Source organism: Heptranchias perlo, chromosome 1 (assembly GCF_035084215.1).
Source record: "Heptranchias perlo isolate sHepPer1 chromosome 1, sHepPer1.hap1, whole genome shotgun sequence".
Classification (NCBI taxonomy): Eukaryota; Metazoa; Chordata; class Chondrichthyes; order Hexanchiformes; family Hexanchidae; genus Heptranchias; species Heptranchias perlo.
In genome coordinates this window covers 49,003,326-49,022,045 of record NC_090325.1, presented here as the reverse complement: position 1 = coordinate 49,022,045, position 18,720 = coordinate 49,003,326, and the positions used below count along the sequence as shown (strand labels likewise).

The following is an 18,720-nucleotide window of genomic DNA, read 5'->3' as shown; positions in this document are numbered from 1 at the left end:
GAAATGGCTGAGTGCACTGGCTACAGCAAAGGCTTTGGGCCCTGACAACATCCCGGCTGTAGTGCTGAAGTCTTGTGCTCCAGAACTAGCTGCGCCTCTAGCCAAGCTATTCCAGTACAGCTACAACACTGGCATCTACCCGACAATGTGGAAAATTGCCCAGGTATGTCCTGTTCACAAAAAGCAGGACAAATCCAATCTGGCCAATTACCGCCCCATCAGTCTACTCTCAATCATCAACAAAGTGATGGAAGGTGTCGTCGACAGTGCTATCAAGCGGCACTTACCAATAACCTGCACACCGATGCTCAGTTTGGGTCCCGCCAGGACCACTCTGCTCCAGACCTCATTACAGCCTTTGTCCAAACATGGACAAAAGAGCTGAATTCCAGAGGTGAGGTGAGAGTAAACTGCCCTTGACATCAAGGCAGCAATTGACCGAGTGTGGCACCAAGGAGCCCTTGTAAAATTGAAGTCAATGGGAATCGTGGAAAACTCTCCAGTAGCTGGAGTCATACCTAGCACAAAGGAATATTGGTAGTGGTTGTTGGAGGCCAATCATCTCAGTCCCAGGACATTGCTGCAGGAGTTCCTCAAGGCAGTGTCCTAGGCCCAACCATCTTCAGCTGCTTCATCAATGGCCTTCCCTCCATCATAAGGTCAGAAATGGGGATGTTCGCTGATGATTGCACAGTGTTCAGTTCTATTCGCAACCCCTCAAATAATGAAGCAGTCCAAGCCCGCATGCAGCAAGACCTGGACAACATCCAGGCTTGGGCTCATAAGTGGCAAGTAACATTCGCGCCAGACAAGTGTCAGGCAATAACCATCTCCAACAAGAGAGTGTCTAACCACCCCCCCTTGACATTCAACGGCATTACCATCGCTGAATCCCCCACCATCAACGTCCTGGGGGTCACCATTGACCAGAAACTTAACTGGACCAGCCATATAAATACTGTGGCTACAAGAGCAGGCCAGAGGCTGGGTATTCTGCGGTGAGTGACTCCCCAAAGCCTTTCCACCATCTACAAGGCACAAGTCAGGAGTATGATGGAATACTCTCCACTTGCCTGGATGAGTGCAGCTCCAACAACTCTCAAGAAGCTCGACACCATCCAGGACAAAGCAGCCCGCTCGATTGGCACCCCATCCACCACCCTAAACATTCACTCCCTTCACCACCGGCGCACAGTGGCTGCAGTGTGTACCATCCACAGGATGCACTGCAGCAACTCGCCAAGGCTTCTTCGACAGCACCTCCCAAACCTCTACCACCTCGAAGGACAAGAGCAGCAGGTACATGGGGACAACACCACCTGCACGTTCCCCTCCAAGCCACACACCATCCCGACTTGGAAATATATCGCCATTCTTCATCGTCGCTGGGTCAAAATCCTGGAACTCCCTTCCTAACAGCACTGTGGGAGAACCGTCACCACACGGACTGCAGCGGTTCAAGATGGCGGCTCACCACCACCTTCTCGAGGGCAATTAGGGATGGGCAATAAATGCCGGCCTGGCCAACGATGCCCACATCCCATGAATGAATAAAAAAAATGTTAGTGCTGGCGATTGGAATTCTTTCTATTTCAGGCACTCTCTCTCAGCATGAAGTAACTCCAAATGCAGAATAAGTTGCCTCGACTCTTCCCCAAAAAATGTGCTTCAGCCCCAATCTCAGAAGGGTAGCCCCTTTTGCACCGATGTGACATGTTTCCATTTCCCACATTGTGTAGCCTGAGTGAGATTGCTTTTTAGAGCCAACATGGATTTGTAAAGGGTAAGTCATGTCTAACTAACCCAGTTGAATTTTTGAGGAGGTTACAAACATGGTAGATAAGGAAGTGTCTATGGATATTATTTATATAGACTTCCAGAAGATATTTGATAAGGTTTCACACAAGTGACTGTTAGCAAAAATGAAAGCACATGGAATTGGAAGCAACTTACTGACATGGATAGGGAATTGGTTTGGAGGTAGGGGACAGAGAGTAGAGATAATGGGTATGTCCTCCAGTTGGTAGGATGTGACTAGTGGTGTCGCCCCAGGAACTGTACTGGGGCCTCAGCTTTTCACTGTTTATCAGTGACTTGGATAAAGGAATCAAATGCCGTAAATCCAAGTTTGCTGAAGACGCTAAGTTAGGTGGCAGAGTAAGTAGTGCAGATGGGGGCAGAAAGTTGCAAAAGGACATTGATAGATTAAGTGAGTGGGCAAAACTATGGCAGATGGAGTTCAATGTGGGAAAGTGTGAGGTCATCCACTTTGGACCCAAGATAGATCAGAGTATTTTCAAATGGCAAGAAGCTAGGAACTGTGGAGGAGCAGAGAGATTTAGGTGTCCAAGTACAGAAATAAATGAAAACTAGTGGACAGGTAGAAAAAATAATTTGAGGCTTATGGAATGTTAGCCTTTATCTCAAGGGGACTGCAATACAAACGGGGTGGAAGTTACGCTATAGTTGTATGAAGCTCTGGTTAGACCATATCTGGAGTACTGTGTTCAGTTCTGGGTACCGCACCTCATGAAAGATATATTGGCCTTGAAGGTGGTGCCGCACAGATTCTGCAGAATGATACTGGGGCTAAAAGGGTTAAATTTCTGAGGACAGGTTGCATAGACTGGGTTTGTATTCCCTTGAGTATAGATGATTAATTGGTGATCTAATTGAGGTGTTTAAGATGATTAAAGGATTTGATAGGGTAGATAGAGAGAAACTATTTCCACTGGTGGAGGATTTCAGAACAAGGGGGCATAATCTTAAAATTAGAGCTAGGCCGTTCAGGGTTGATTGTCAGACAGCATCTCTACACACAGGGTAGTGGAAATCTGGAACTCTCCCTAAAAAAGCTGTTGCGGTGCGGTCAATTGAAAAATCCAACACTGAGATTTTTGTTAGTTAAGAATAATAAGGGATATAGAGCAACGGCAGGTAAATGGAATTGAGGTACAGATCAGCCATGATCTAAATGAATGGTGGAACATTCTTTTTATTCGTTCATGAGATGTGGGCGTCGCTGGCGAGGCCAGCATTTATTGCCCATCCCTAATTGCCCTTGAGAAGGTGGTGGTGAGCCACCGCCTTGAACCGCTGCAGTCCATGTGGTGAAGGTTCTCCCACAGTGCTGTTAGGAAGGGAGTTCCAGGATTTTGACCCAGCGACGATGAAGGAACGGCGATATATTTCCAAGTCGGGTTGGTGCGTGACTTGGAGGGGAACGTGCAGGTAGTGTTGTTCCCATGTGCCTGCTGCTCTTGTCCTTCTAGGTGATAGAGGTCACGGGTTTGGGAGGTGCTGTCGAAGAAGCCTTGGCGTGTTGCTGCGGTGCATCCTGTGGATGGTACACACTGCAGCCACTGTGCACCGGTGGTGAAGGGAGTGAATGTTTAGGGTGGTGGATGGGATGCCAATCGAGCAGGCTGCTTTGTCCTGGATGGTGTCGAGCTTCATGAGTGTTGTTGGAGCTACACTCATCCAGGCAAGTGGAGAGTTATCCATCACACTCCTGACTTGTGCCTTGTAGATGGTGGAAAGGCGTTGGGGAGTCAGGAGGTGAGTCACTTGCTGCAGAATATCCAGCCACAGTATTTATATGGCTGGTCCAGTTAAGTTTCTGGTCAATGGTGACCTCCAGGATGTTGATGGTGGGGGATTCGGCGATGGTAATATCCGTTGAATGTCAAGGGGAGGTGGTTAGACTCTCTCTTGTTGGAGATGGTCATTGCCTGGCACTTGTCTGGCGCGAATGTTACTTGCCACTTATCGGCCCAAGCCTGGATGTTGTCCCGGTCTTGCTGCATGCAGGCACAGACTTCTTCATTATCTGAGGGGTTGCGAATGCAACTGAACACTGTGCAATCATCAGCGAACATCCCCATTTCTGACCTTATGATGGAGGGAAGGTCATTGATGAAGCAGCTGAAGATGGTTGGGCCTAGGACACTGCCCTGAGGAACTCCTGCAGCAATGTCCTAGGGCTGAGATGATTGGCCTCCAACAACCACTACCAATATTCCTTTGTGCTAGGTATGACTCCAGCCACTGGAGAGTTTTCCCCCTGATTCCCATTGACTTCAATTTTACGAGGGCTGCTTGGTGCCACGCTCGGTCAAATGCTGCCTTGATGTCAAGGGCAGTTACTCTCACCTCACCTCTGGAATTTAGCTCTTTTGTCCATGTTTGGACCAAGGCTGTAATGAGGTCTGGATCCGAGTGGTCCTGGCGGAACCCAAACTGAGCATCGGTGAGCAGGTTATTATAGAATCATAGAATCATAGAAGTTTACAACATGGAAACAGGCCCTTCGGCCCAACATGTCCATGTCGCCCAGTTTATACCACTAAGCTAGTCCCAATTGCCTGCACTTGGCCCATATCCCTCTATACCCATCTATACCCATCTTACCCATGTAACTGTCCAAATGCTTTTTAAAAGACAAAATTGTACCCGCCTCTACTACTGCCTCTGGCAGCTCGTTCCAGACACTCACCACCCTTTGAGTGAAAAAATTGCCCCTCTGGACCCTTTTGTATCTCTCCCCTCTCACCTTAAATCTATGCCCCCTCGTTATAGACTCCCCTACCTTTGGGAAAAGATTTTGACTATCTACCTTATCTATGCCCCTCATTATTTTATAGACTTCTATAAGATCACCCCTAAACCTCCTACTCTCCAGGGAAAAAAGTCCCAGTCTATCTAACCTCTCCCTATAAGTCAAACCATCAAGTCCCGGCAGCATCCTAGTAAATCTTTTCTGCACTCTTTCTAGTTTAATAATATCCTTTCTATAATAGGGTGACCAGAACTGTACACAGTATTCCAAGTGTGGCCTAACTAATGTCTTGTACAACTTCAACAAGACATCCCAACTCCTGTATTCAATGTTCTGACCAATGAAACCAAGCAAGCTGAATGCCTTCTTCACCACCCTATCCACCTGTGACTCCACTTTCAAGGAGCTGTGAACCTGTACTCCTAGATCTCTTTGTTCTATAACTCTCCCCAACGCCCTACCATTAACTGAGTAGGTCCTGGCCCGATTCGATCTCCCAAAATGCATCACCTCACATTTATCTAAATTAAACTCCATCTGCCATTCATCGGCCCACTGGCCCAATTTATCAAGATCCCGTTGCAATCCTAGATAACCTTCTTCACTGTCCACAATGCCACCAATCTTGGTGTCATCTGCAAACTTACTAACCATGCCTCCTAAATTCTCATCCAAATCATTAATATAAATAACAAATAACAGCGGACCCAGCACCGATCCCTGAGGCACACCGCTGGTCACAGGCCTCCAATTTGAAAAACAACCCTCGACAACCACCCTCTGTCTTCTGTCGTCAAGCCAATGTTGTATCCAATTGGCTACCTCACCTTGGATCCCATGAGATTTAACCTTATGTAACAACCTACCATGCGGTACCTTGTCAAAGGCTTTGCTGAAGTCCATGTAGACCACGTCTACTGCACAGCCCTCATCTATCTTCTTGGTTACCCCTTCAAAAAACTCAATCAAATTCGTGAGACATGATTTTCCTCTCACAAAACCATGCTGACTGTTCCTAATTAGTCCCTGCCTCTCCAAATGCCTGTAGATCCTGTCCCTCAGAATACCCTCTAACAACTTACCCACTGCAGATGTCAGGCTCACCGGTCTGTAGTTCCCAGGCTTTTCCCTGCCGCCCTTCTTAAACAAAGGCACAACATTTGCTACCCTCCAATCTTCAGGCACCTCACCTGTAGCGGTGGATGATTCAAATATCTCTGCTAGGGGACCCGCAATTTCCTCCCTAACCTCCCATAACGTCCTGGGATACATTTCATCAGGTCCCGGAGATTTATCTACCTTGATGCGCGTTATTGGTGAGTAAGTGCCGCATGATAGCACTGTCGACGACACCTTCCATCACTTTGCTGATGATTGAGAGTAGACTGATGGGGTGGTAATTGGCCGGATTGGATTTGTCCTGCTTTTGTGGACAGGACATACCTGGGCAATTTTCCACATTGTCGGGTAGATGCCAGTGTTGTAGCTGTACTGGAATAGCTTGGCTAGAGGCGCAGCTAGTTCTGGAGCACAAGACTTCAGCACTACAGCCGGGATGTTGTCAGGGCCCATAGCCTTTGCTGTATCCAGTGTGTTCAGCCGTTTCTTGATATCGTGGAGTGAATCGAATTGGCTGAAGACTGGCTTCTGTGATGGTGGGGATATCGGGAGGAGGCCGAGATGGATCATCCACTGGGCACTTCTGGCTGAAGATGGTTGCAAACGCTTCAGCCTTGTCTTTTGCACTCACGTGCTGGGCTCCGCCATCGTTGAGGATGGGGATGTTTACAGAGCCTCCTCCTCCGTCAGTTGTTTAATTGTCCACCATCATTCACGACTGGATGTGGCAGGACTGCAGAGCTTTGATCTGATCCGTTGGTTGTGGAATCGCATAGCTCTGTCTATAGCATATTGCTTCCGCTGTTTAGCATGCATGTAGTCCTGAGTTGTCACTTCACCAGGTTGGCACCTCATTTTTAGGTACGCCTGGTGCTGCTCCTGGGATGCTCTTCTACAATCCTCATTGAACCAGGGGTGATCCACTGACTTGTTGGTCATGGTAGAGTGAGGAATATGCCAGGCCATGAGGTTACAGATTGTGCTGGAATACACTGAGGGCTAAATTGCGTACTCCTGTTCCTGTGTGTTAGGTCCTCGACAACCAAGAAATGGATTAATAATGCCCAAACTCATTTCACAAAGGTCCTTAAAGTCAGAAGTCAGGAGACTTTCATCCTGTCAGCCTGGGCTGGATTTGAATCCAGGCTCGGGTTGCCAACTCGGTGTATTCCTAGAGGTTTCATTACATGATCTCCCACCTCCAACTGTCTTGCCCAGTCAAAAAGTACTTTTTCCCATCGTCAATATTTTTATTGCTAATAAAATTGTTCCAAGAAAATGAACACTTTTTTAAATGTCTGGCTGTCTAAAACAGAGCCCATGTTTCCAAGTCTTCCACTGGGCTATTTTATGTAAATTCATCTTCTCTTGATGATTGCAGTCTAAAAATGTAATTTCCAATTGTTGTCACGATATTAAAACCAGTCTTGATTAAAAGGTGAGAGAGGAAACACAATTTCTAGGATATCAACCCATTGTTTGATGTGATTGTGTTCAGAGATTGGCCGTGATGTCGAAGCATTCTACAGTTTTATATTCACCATGCTACTACAATAGGATTTTCTAAGTTTTCTCACAGACATCATCTCGAACTATGTATTTCTAAGAGCTTGCCAAGGGAAACTGAAAGATCAATTGGTGTTTTCGTACTAAACAGTCAACCCAGTTTGTATGTATTGTAAATCTGATTATTGTACTGTAGTATTTTTCCAATGCCATCTTCCGTGTATTATTGTATCCGTAAATAAATGGGATAAGAGTTTTGCCTGCATACTCGTATGGCACAGAGGTGTGGAATTTTCCGTCGACCAGGTTGTCAGGAGAATGTGGTGCAAACCTGTGTATTCTTCAATAAACAATTCATTACGATCAGGATTTATTGTTAGACCCGAATAGGCTATGCTAACCCAGCAGAAAATAATGTGGCTTTCATTTCAAAAGAGACTTTGTTTGCTTGTGGAAACTGTCATCAAGTCATTTAAATGGGGAAAAGGTATGGGTATTTCAGAGAGGAATCCCAAATGTAACCTTGGCATATATGTGCTTCAATATATGTTGAATTTCGTGTTTTCTTACTGTTACTGGGTGTTCAGTTCAAAAGTGTGAGGGAACTACAAAACTGATCATGATTTGGCAGAATTTCAACAACAGTTATTATGATTGTAATTTTGCACTGATGCTTTAAAGTCTTGTAATGCTGTCCATCAAACATCAGTGATACAGCTCTGCAGTTTCTCCATGCATTGCAGACTTACTCATCTGGAATGCTGCTATTTCATTAAGCTTTAGAGTGTGCGTGTGTGTGTATTAAAATATAGTTTTCTGTGTACCTTCTGACAAACCTTCTTGAAGTCAGAGATTCTTGAAATTTTGCTTTTGCTTTCTTTTAGACATCGTGTTGCATAGGAGTCTTTTCTCCCAATTGTAAACAGGGACCTGGTCTATTTTTCTCCAGACAAAATGCTGTTGTAACAGCTGGCAGTGGGTGGGAAACTGGGCAGAGAATTAACCAGCACTTAATGCCAACACTGCTGTGTAACAAAGTTTGCAGTACTTGAAATCATAGTTTGTTTTGCATCCTCAAAGTTCCAGAACTTTGGTCTGAGCGGGATGCTTTTCGGTCTGTGTAGATGTTGTCATGTGCTTCATTTCTCCATTACCAATCATCTCCTTAAATCCCCCTGCTCTGCCTGCTCCATGCTCACCCCAACAACAATTGCAAGGAGCTTGTGAACTTAATTGTTAATAAAATTGAGACCATTTATTCCCCTTGCCCACCAAGCAAAATCTCCCCCCGCCCCCCCCCCCCCCCCCCAGCCCTAGCCGTGAACCCATGTTTTTCTCTGCCTCACACCCTTTCCAAGATCATCTTGTCCATGAGACCGACCACCTGCTCCCTTTATCCCATTTCCACTAAACTGCTGATCATCCAACTTCCCTTCCTGGTCCCATGCTACCTGACATTGTAACTGGTTCCCTCTCCTCAGCTACTGTTTCCCCTCCTTTTCAAAACTGACGCCATTTTCCTGCTCCTCAAAAAAAACACCCGCGACCAGTTTGTCCTTGCAAACCACCACCCCATCTCTAACTTCCCTTTCCTCTTCAGTGTCCTTGAACGTGTTGTAGCCTATTTTCAGACATTGCACACTAGCTTCTGTTTTTCTGCTCCCTCCTTTTATTCATAAGTTTTATTAAAGTTCCTTGGATATAAAATCAAGGTATGATTTAGCTTTGTTCGATACTTTGTAATCCATAATCAGTTTGTTATTAAGATATGACAATGTGGTTGTATTGGTCAGTGAGCCCATGCTCCCCAGCTTATCTAGTGATAAACTGAAATTAAATTTTATTATAGTATTATAATGCACTTCGAGGGTGACTGATCTTTCACATGTCACATGAGAGCAGCTTACTGATTGATTGTAACAAAATTTTATTTCCAACTACCTAGATGGTTCCGAAGTGAATTCTCTGTCTCTACCCCATGTCGAAGAGGAAGGTCTTGCATTCAATCACCAGTATGTGCTGAGTTTGTTGATTCTAAGCTGAGTCAATGGTAGGAAGTCTACAACTAGCTACAGTGTGTTTTGGGTTAGGGAAGGGAAAATTAGTCAAAAGCAGTCAATCTCTCATCACCTCTGGAATTCAGCTCTTGAATAGTACCTTCCTCCAGCTTAATATTGGTAAAATTAATTCTTGTTGGCTTCTGGCAGCACCTCCAGGGCGCTGTCATGGACTCCATCAACCTTCCCTGGCTATGACTGTGAGGCTGGCCTAGGAGTTCTGTTGATCTTGAGCTGAGTTTCCTTCCTTGTATTTGATCCGTTGCCAAGACAGCTTCCTTTCACCTCTGAAATAGTGCCATTCGCTGTCCAACTTTTCCCAAATCGTCCCATGGTGAATACCTTCACTTCAAGGCTTGATTTCTCGAATGCTCCCCTTTGTCCTGGCTAACATTTATCCCTCGACCAACATCACAAACAGACTGTCTGGTCATTTATCTCATTGCTATTTGTGGGACTTTGCTGTACGCAATTTGGCTGCTGTATTTTTAAAAATTAATTCTCTAGTCGTCTAGGCGTCACTGTCGAGGTTGGCATTTATTTCCCATCCATAAGTTGCCCTGAACTTAGTGGCTCTTCAGAGGGCAGTTAAGAGTCAACCATGTTAGTATGGGACTGGAGTTGCATATAGGCCAGATTGGGTACAGATGGCAGATTTCCTTCCCTAAAGTACGTTAGTGAACCATTTGGGTTTTTATGACAATCCAACAGGTCATGATCACTTTTACTGACACAGATTTTATTTAATTTTCAGATGGTTTTTAAAAGATATTTTATTTAAATTGAATTCAAATTCTGAAACTGCCATGGTGGGATTTGAACTTGCAGTCTCTGGATTATTAGTCTAGGCCATTGTATTGCTGGTTTTTTTGTACATTACCAAAGTGACTACACTTAAAAATTATATCATTGGCTGTGAAATGCTTTGGGATGTTCTAAGGCTGTGAAAGGTACAATATAAATGCAAGTTCTTTCTTCTCTTTGTTGCTGGGTCCTTTCACTCCAACTTTCAGCTACAACTTGTGAAGAGCATTGTGGCCAGTGCCCTCTCCCACACAAAGATTTGCCTCCCCATCACACCAATCCTCATCAAGCCGCACTTGCTTCCTGTACACTAACAGCTCAACTGTAAGATCTGTGTTCTTGCTCCATTTTTCTGGAACCTCTATCAGCAATATGTTCCTGCATTCATCATCAAATGCAAGTCAACTTTTTGTTCCATGCTTCCTCCCTTCTGTCATTGGCTCTTCCTTCTGTTGCTGTGCCCTTGTCCTCTGGAACACTCTTTCAAAATCCCTCCCCTTGCGCCCTCCTTTCTTTCTTTCAAAAATCTCTTTGCCTTTGATTTCCCCCCCACTCTTTTTCCCTTTTTCTATCCTGCTCAATGTTTACCTTGTAAACTGCTCTACGCGACGAACGCTATGTAAGTGTAAGTTACCATAGATGCCGACCGACTGCACAAAACACACAACTGGGCACTATGCTTTACTATTTTCTGGATATGGCACTTTTTTGAAAAAGGAAAACAGACACAGGCTTGATGGGCTTAATGGCCTATTTCTGTGCTGTAATGTTCTGTGATTCTGAGAATACTCCAGTAATAAGACATTGCAGTTGAGACATCTTCTTCAGTGTTTGGCTAACATAAGATTTTGTGATTGAGTCTAAAAAAACAATTTAGTCTCTACAGGTATTCCCATTCTGACTTACTGATCTTGGCTAAGTAATTGGGAGGAAAAAGAAGCCAACATCAAGTAGAAGCCAACATCAAGTAGAAGAGACATCAAGTAGAAGGAGGGGAGAAAACTAAAGGCCAAATTACCAGGATATTTTATCATGTACAAGCCTCAGAGCCAGTCATTTACAGGGCTTCTTAGTTTGGGCAGGGGAGGGAATCTCTTTTTTTATTCAATTAGCTTTTAAATATAACCTTCGTATAGATAAGTATTTTTGAATATTAAAAATCTTCCATTAAATATATGCTTGTACAGTAAAGCACAACTGGAAATTTTAACGGTAGAAAATTTGGTGTAGTGACCTCTTTTTACTATGTCAAACATAATATGTTCACTGGACTTTTTTTATTTTCAGACTTTAACATTGAGATGTTTGTAAGTTTTTCTTACACTATGGACAATAATTGTATCCATTGGTTGACAGTTTGTAAGGGATCATCCAAATTGACAAGACTAGTAACTGCTATATACTGTTCAAGTTTGAGGGGGAAGACTAAGTTTTAATCAAAATTTGATTTTCCTTTTCGTTAGTACTTGGGAGTACTGTTGTGATCAACACGATAATTGGGATTGTTTTCTTAGGTTTTTTTTATTTGTATGGAAGACCCTCAGAATTCCCAGGTCATGGAAAAATTGTACTAATGCAATCACCAATTTTGTTACCTAACTTAATAGTCTTATTTAACACACTCAATAAACATCATAATTGAATATTTATGCTTAAATTTTACTGGCAAGTTAAACTGGCATAGCTTATTTAGTTCAAGCATATAAGGAACAGCTCATTCACATAGCTATAATAGTTATATGTAGGAATATTCCAATAACTTGAACTCATTTGATTTGAGAAGAGTTCCAAAATTGTCAGCGTTGGAATGTTTCTTGAATTGTTTACTGTGATAGAGGGCAACAAAATTTATCAGCAATATTTGTGTTGTAGCTTTCATTAAGAAATGTAAACTGTTAATCCTGCACAAATGTAAATGTGGAGCAAAGGTATAGGATTGCTGCGACAAAGATTTAAAACTGAAGGATCGTGCATCAGTAAATGTGCAGTGGAAGTGAGTGATATTCACCTGTTATAGTTTGGTTGCTAGCTAACGGGTAGTATGCTATGAAATAGATTGTTGGAAAATACGGTGCACTTTTACTCTTTAGAAGAACAAGGTCAACAACTTCATTAGCTTTGCCGTCGAAGAGAATGGGGCAACGGAGGTAGACTAGCAGTGATGAGGGTTAGTAAGAAACAAGAAGAGTAATGGAAGTAGTAAAGGGAGAGTCAGATTAAAGTAATGGGATTCGGAAGAAGGTTGTGTGGTCTGGGCCTATTGTGGTTCATTGTTTTGTTAATTGTTCTCTGGCAAGCCAATGATAGAAAAATAATGCCATTTTTCAACAATAATGTTGACATCATAATAGCTGCTCTAGCATCCAGTTTGCATAATATATGAGTAGCCATGACTCTGCTGTTTTTACTTGTGTATGAATGGGGCAAATAGTTTTATAACCTGAGAATTGTTTGGGTCAGCTTTGTGATGTCATTCATCTTTGTGATGTGCCAATTCCACCTCCATTTCTCCATGTAGTGATGAGTTTATTTTATTTTCCACACTGCTTTAAACTGTCACCGGTAAACTACTGTACTTATTTAATTTAGATTATCTGTAATTCTACGCATCTAGAATAAAATAGGCGATTTATGCAACAGGCCCTTTTTTTAAAAAAAAGCTTGCAAAATCTCTCTCAGCGAAATCATGATCCCTTATCAGCTCATACAGCACATACCAGGGAGGCAACAATAGTAAGCGAGCAGGTATTCATGGGCTACCTTTACATGGGCAGGTGTGCAATTCACCATATAGAAGGATGTTTGTAGGCAGCTATGTTTAATAAGAACTGTGATTTTAGGGTATTCCATGGGTTTATTTTAAATCCTTAATGGCCTTGGATTAGGCTTTGCTTCTCTAGGCTGCTTAGAAAGTTGGACTGCTTTTTACAGTGTGCTAGGAGTGGACAGAATGTCAGACTGGGGCTGAGACCAGGACTATGGATGATTGCAGGAATTTCATGGCAGGCAGAGAAACATCATGGGGAAGGATTACTGAAGAGTAAGCTGTTTTGAATGGATTCTAAACTGCCTAGAATTTGTCTATAAATTTACAAAACTTTACTGGAACTGGAAGATTGTTTACTGTTTCCTAAAGGGATGCATTTGTTTAGCCTGGGTTTGCTATGATATGGGATATAGAAAATTATTTCTGTCACCTTGCTGTTACAGTAATATTTAGCTGTAGCGTGACAAGAAATGCAAATACAGTATCAACTTCAAAACCAATTATGTGAATAAGGCAGTAAGCTGATCAATGGTATACTGCACAAAAAAAAACCTCCAGGGAATTAAGTACTCCTAGGATAGTGACTTTAATAAGTATGCCTACAGATCTCTGAAATGAACTGGTTCATGACAATCGGAGACAATTGCATAATTATCTGAAATGGGGTTTGTATCACTGGTAAATAGCCTGTTGGTTTGTTTTTACAGAAAAGGGAAGTAGGCTGCACTTTCCTGTTTACAGAAACAGAAGTGGTTTTGGAGTGTTAGTACGTTGAGTCACCTAGTGATTGGTATCAGGAAATACAACCAGCTTGGAGCTGTGTTGGTAATTGAAAATCTTCAAAGTAGTATACTCCAACATAAACCCATTGAGCCTGGTCTGCTACTTTTGTTGTCTGTGGCAGCTCTAATTTATTAATCTCAATTCCCAGTGTTTTCTCCATATCCCTTAATATTTTTTTATGTATCAATCTGCCTTTTTAAGACATCTCTGTTGACTTAGTACATCAGAAAGCCAACGATGCAGTGTTCCACATTCTCTCAACCATTTCTGAGAATAAAGTTTCCTAGATTCATTTTGGCATAACTTGAACTTTAGATTAGGTACAGTTTTGCTGGATTCCCCTACTGGATTGAAGTCTGTCTTCGCGATCTTGTCGATTCCCTTCATTATTTTAAACAATTCAGTCAGACTGCCTCTTTGCTATTTGTGGGACTTTGCATTGTGCAAATGGGCTGCTGTGTTTGCCTACTTAACAATGGCTACACTTCAGAAATAATCCATTGGTCTACGATGTCCAGGGGTTACATAAATGCAGGTTCTCTTTGTTTTTCTCTTCCTTTATTTCTCCTCACCGCTAGGGAATATAACTAGGTTTACCCAGTCTGACAATACTACTTATTTCCTTCTTCCCAGTTATCATCTTGATTAACGTTCACTGGACTTTCTTCAAGACTGGTATTTCCTTCCTAAGGTGGGGCACCCAAACTGAACACAATATTCCAAAGAAGTCTGACCAATGCTCTATATAATTGCAGTAATACTGCCTCGTTTTTATATTCTAATAATTTGACGCACAGTACATAGATTTGTCTCTGCTGTGACATGGTAACCCCAGATCCACATGGACTGAGGGGAACTTAAAACCCAAGGACCTAGGACCGATCTTCACTGTCATCAGTCACAGTAGGGGATACAGTAAGGCTGTGCTGGTTAATGAAGGTCTGGCACAGAGCACAAAAAGGAATACTCCATTAGAGGCAGTCAAGTCTGAAGAAATTTCTCTTGCTGGAACCAAAAAATACAAACATAACCAAGAAATGTCTGTGCATGAAACTGTTCTGTTACATGGGGATTCAATGCTTGAGTCAGTTGTTCTAGGAGGCAAGATGGAAATCTCCCCCCAGATCACTTCACAGATTCTAGATTGTAACAGTGGCATTGACAAAGGGTTGGGAGCCAGTTGTCATATTATCCTTTCAGTTCAAGACCTAAAGAAGGATAGGAAAATGCACTGAAATATAATGCATGCAAAATAGAAGTTTGAAATTTAAATAAGATAGTGTTGAAGCGTAAATGATTTTACACAAAGGTAAGGAGCATTGCTACTCTAATAACTACAAATTCCCTTCAGGTGGAAACATTTAAGCTCCTAGTCATTATCAACAATGTCAATGTTCCACAGAACTTAAATTCATCCAGTTATAGAATATTGCAGCCCTATTTGGCAGGATGAAGTTAAAGCTTCTGGACTCTGTGTATTCCAGTAGACTGAATAAGGATGGCTAACTGTATTCCAGAACCTGCAATCTACAAGAGTGGAATGATGTGGCTGCAATAATTATAACTGAAGCAAAACTACAGTATGTTGTTAACTTCTGTGTTTTGCTGTCTGCATTTATGCTGGGAACAGAAGAGATGCACCTCAAGATTTTATATCAATCCAAGAAATTGTCACAAGATAACATCAATGAAGCTTCCTGTGGTACTCTGTCCAGTACTGTTATTGCCTGGATCTCTGTTTTGTATGCAACAGTTCAAATATAATATTAATTATTACTTACTATTCCAAAGTTGCTAAATCATGTGTTAGACTATAATTATGTTGCTGTAGCACCTAAGCATAATTTCTGTCCATGGTCTCAGCAATTGCCAGTATCAAACTTGAGACATATGTCCCAGTTAGTATTCTTTGATAACACTCCTATTATGGCTCACAGAGAAACATTTAGTGCAAATATTTATATTGCTGGTGTTCTAGAAAAGTGGCTGTTTGAAGAAGGTGGACAAGTATGGAGGCGTGTGGCTTTGCAAAGATAGATCAACTATGTTGGGCAAAGGCGTGGTGTTATGTCATCTCTGACCATCACTGGCATGGTTAAAGTCACCCAGTATTATTGCTCTATTGTTCTTGCAGCTCTCCCCTTCTATCTCATCTCCACTGTTTGGTAATGCACACTGAGAATTGTACCATTTCTCTTTCTATTCCTTAACTCTATCCATATCGAATCTGTCTTAACACAACCCGTTAGGACATCCATACATTGTAACTCTGTTAGAATTCTCCACTAGCACCACTATCCCACTCCTTCTCCACACCCCCACCCCCACTTCCTGAAAAAGTTATAACCAGGATTTTGTTTTATTCATTGTCAGGATATGGGTGTCGCTAGCAAGGCCAGCATTTATTGCCCATCCCTAGTTGTCCTTGAGAAAGTGGTGGTAAGCCTTCTTCTATTAAGTTCCCAACCTTGTCCAAACTTAAGCTACTATACCATATACATCCATAGTTATTAAACCTTTTAACTCTGCAGTGTTTTGAATGCTCTGTGCATTCACATGCATACCGTTCAATCCTGACTCCAATTTTTTTGGAATTTAGATCCTTATTCTTTTTGCTGGCTTTGTCATTTAATTTTTTTGATACTACAATAGTGTTTTTATCGCTCTACCTTTCTTTCCCTTCTCTAATTTCTGTTTATTTCAACCATCTATTCAAACAGTTTTATTATTCTTGTTCTCCCTCTCTAGTCTCAAACTTAGACATTCTGCACTCCCTGACATATTAGTTTAAATCCTCCCTCACTGCTCTGCTTGCCCTCTCCAAAAGGACATTGGTGCCATTTCAGTTCAGATGAAGGCCGTTCATTTAGCATAGCTTTCCTTGTTCCAGAATTCCAATCCCCCTCAAATCTGAATCCTTCCTTCCTGCATTAACTCTGCAGCCACACATAGACCTTCTTAATCTTTATCTTCTTAACCTGTCCAGCACATGACACAGGAAGCAATCCAGAGATTATCATCCTTCAGTTGTTGATTTTCTATCTAGTGCCTAAGTCCTTAAACTCCATCTGAAAATATTCTATCTGTGCCATTAGTTCCACTATGGACCATGACTTTGGTTGCTTTCCCTTCTCAGAAATTTTTCCATCCATTCTGTGATCTCCTTCATCCTGCTGTTGGGGAGGCAACTTACCTTTTTGGATTATTGGTCACAACTGCAAAAAGGCTGTCTATGCCTCTGACTACAGAATCTCTCACTAGTGCCACTCCTATCTTGTAGTCTACCTGCCCCTTGCCCCCTTGGGTAGTTCCTTGCTCCAATGGTGCCACCATGTAACTCAGGAACACCCTCCTCCAAGTCACTGTCACTGTCCATCTCATTCTTGTCCAACACTATCTATCTAATGGACTGCTCCAGTAACTCAAGAGTTCCCTGCACCGATGAGTCCTGTCTTTCTCTACTGCTCGTGCAGATAGTCACCCACTTCTCTCTTTCCACATTATTCCTGTGTCCTGAACTGTGTAGCATTGCTTCTTGGGCCACCATGTTCTAGAGAATACAATCCAGATACACACATCATAATGACTTTCTGAACTGCCATTCGCTCTGTCTAACTCTAAAATGTCGATAGTGTTAGTCTGAACCCCCACTCGCACCAAACTCTCACATAAATTAAACTCTGCTTACTCCATATAAGTATTAATTATAGGAAAAACTCTTCTCCAACTGCACCAAGACTGAGGCAAAACTCCACATTCTACTGGTCTCTTGCACTTTCATAGTTTGATTATAAGCTGAAATGAGTTGCTTTAAAACTTGTATAACTAAAATATTTTGAATATTGTTTGTAATTTTGGACACCCTACATTGAAAAGAACATGAATTCCTTGGAGTGGGTTTAGAGAATAAGGTGATTCTGGGATTTCAGATATATCTCGAAAGGCAAGCAGAATTCTGCTTTTCCATAAAATGCCTAAAGATATGATACAGTATAAACAAGTAACTGAAACTTTAGTCCCAAAATTACAAAACACCCATACAAAAGTGATGACTCTCAAGCAATCAAAGTTCTTAACCACACTTGTAGATTTCTGTGATAGGGCTCTTTTAAAAGTTTTTAATCCTATGCTTATTAATTCCCTTCAAAAAGCAGTATGAATATTTGGCTAAGAATGGTATTTGTATTGATGAGAATCAGTAAAGTCTTGGATTGAGTTCTGTGTAGATCATCATGTTTCCAATCCTGCAAATGACTTGAGCTGAACAATGTAGCTTATAGTGTTAGATCGATATCCTGGACTAATATCTTTGGGTGGGTGGGGGAAGGAGGAAAGAGAAGAAGAGATTTCAGTGTTTTATCTTCTTGGAAATGTCACCTCTCTTAGCAGATGCAGTTAGATAGAGTCCATGACTGCGTAAATTCAACACTGCCTTTTCGAAGGTGGGCTGGATGGCCTTTACTTCTATGCTGTTTTTGTGTAAAGATACATGGAACAAATTATTTCCCAAAATATAGGGGGGAAGAAGTGGGTTTAGAATGTTAACATTGCAACACTCTGCACTGAAGCTCATAATGATTTGTTTGTTGTGACCTTGCAGTCCAGTGATGTAGACTAATCACACTGGCATGCAAAAAGGATAGTGTTAGTTTATTTACCTTTTAAAACTTTCATCAGGTATTCACGATCTTGTTGGTTTCTGTTGAACAAATACCTTTTTAGAGCAACTGGTTATTTGGGCCAAGTTTATTCTTAAGACCAACATTGCCTATTTCATAGAATCTGTTGACTAGGTAAATGAAATTACTAATTTATTCAAATTTTCCTTCAACAGTGCAGCCAGGATCACACCCTACGCAAAAAGAAGAAGCTTCCGCTTGTGAAGAAGTCCTTTGTCTGTTACCTCGCAGGTCAACAGATTAAGCTTCGGAATGAGCAGAGCTACCAACAAGCACTGCGTGGCTATGCGGCTCACAGACTACCTGCCCTTTTGAAGGAGGAAGAGTTCCACTTAGGAACCCTGAACAAGGTGTTTGCGTCCCAGTGGCTGAACCATCGCCAAGTGGTATGTGGGACAAAATGCAACACGGTGAGTGGAAGATTTTTTAAAAATCTTTACTGTACCC

General features: G+C 42.2%; 1 protein-coding gene across 2 annotated transcripts in view; it reads left to right on the top strand.

Moving 5' to 3' along the window:
- Positions 1–18,720, top strand: part of dcaf12 (DDB1 and CUL4 associated factor 12) — an 85,741-nt gene that overhangs the window by 10,942 nt on the left and 56,079 nt on the right. For both annotated transcript variants that reach the window (XM_067984720.1, XM_067984729.1), the window contains exon 2: positions 18,429–18,683. In XM_067984720.1, coding sequence (XP_067840821.1) covers positions 18,429–18,683 — 255 coding nt within the window. The remainder of the gene's footprint in view (positions 1–18,428; positions 18,684–18,720) is intronic.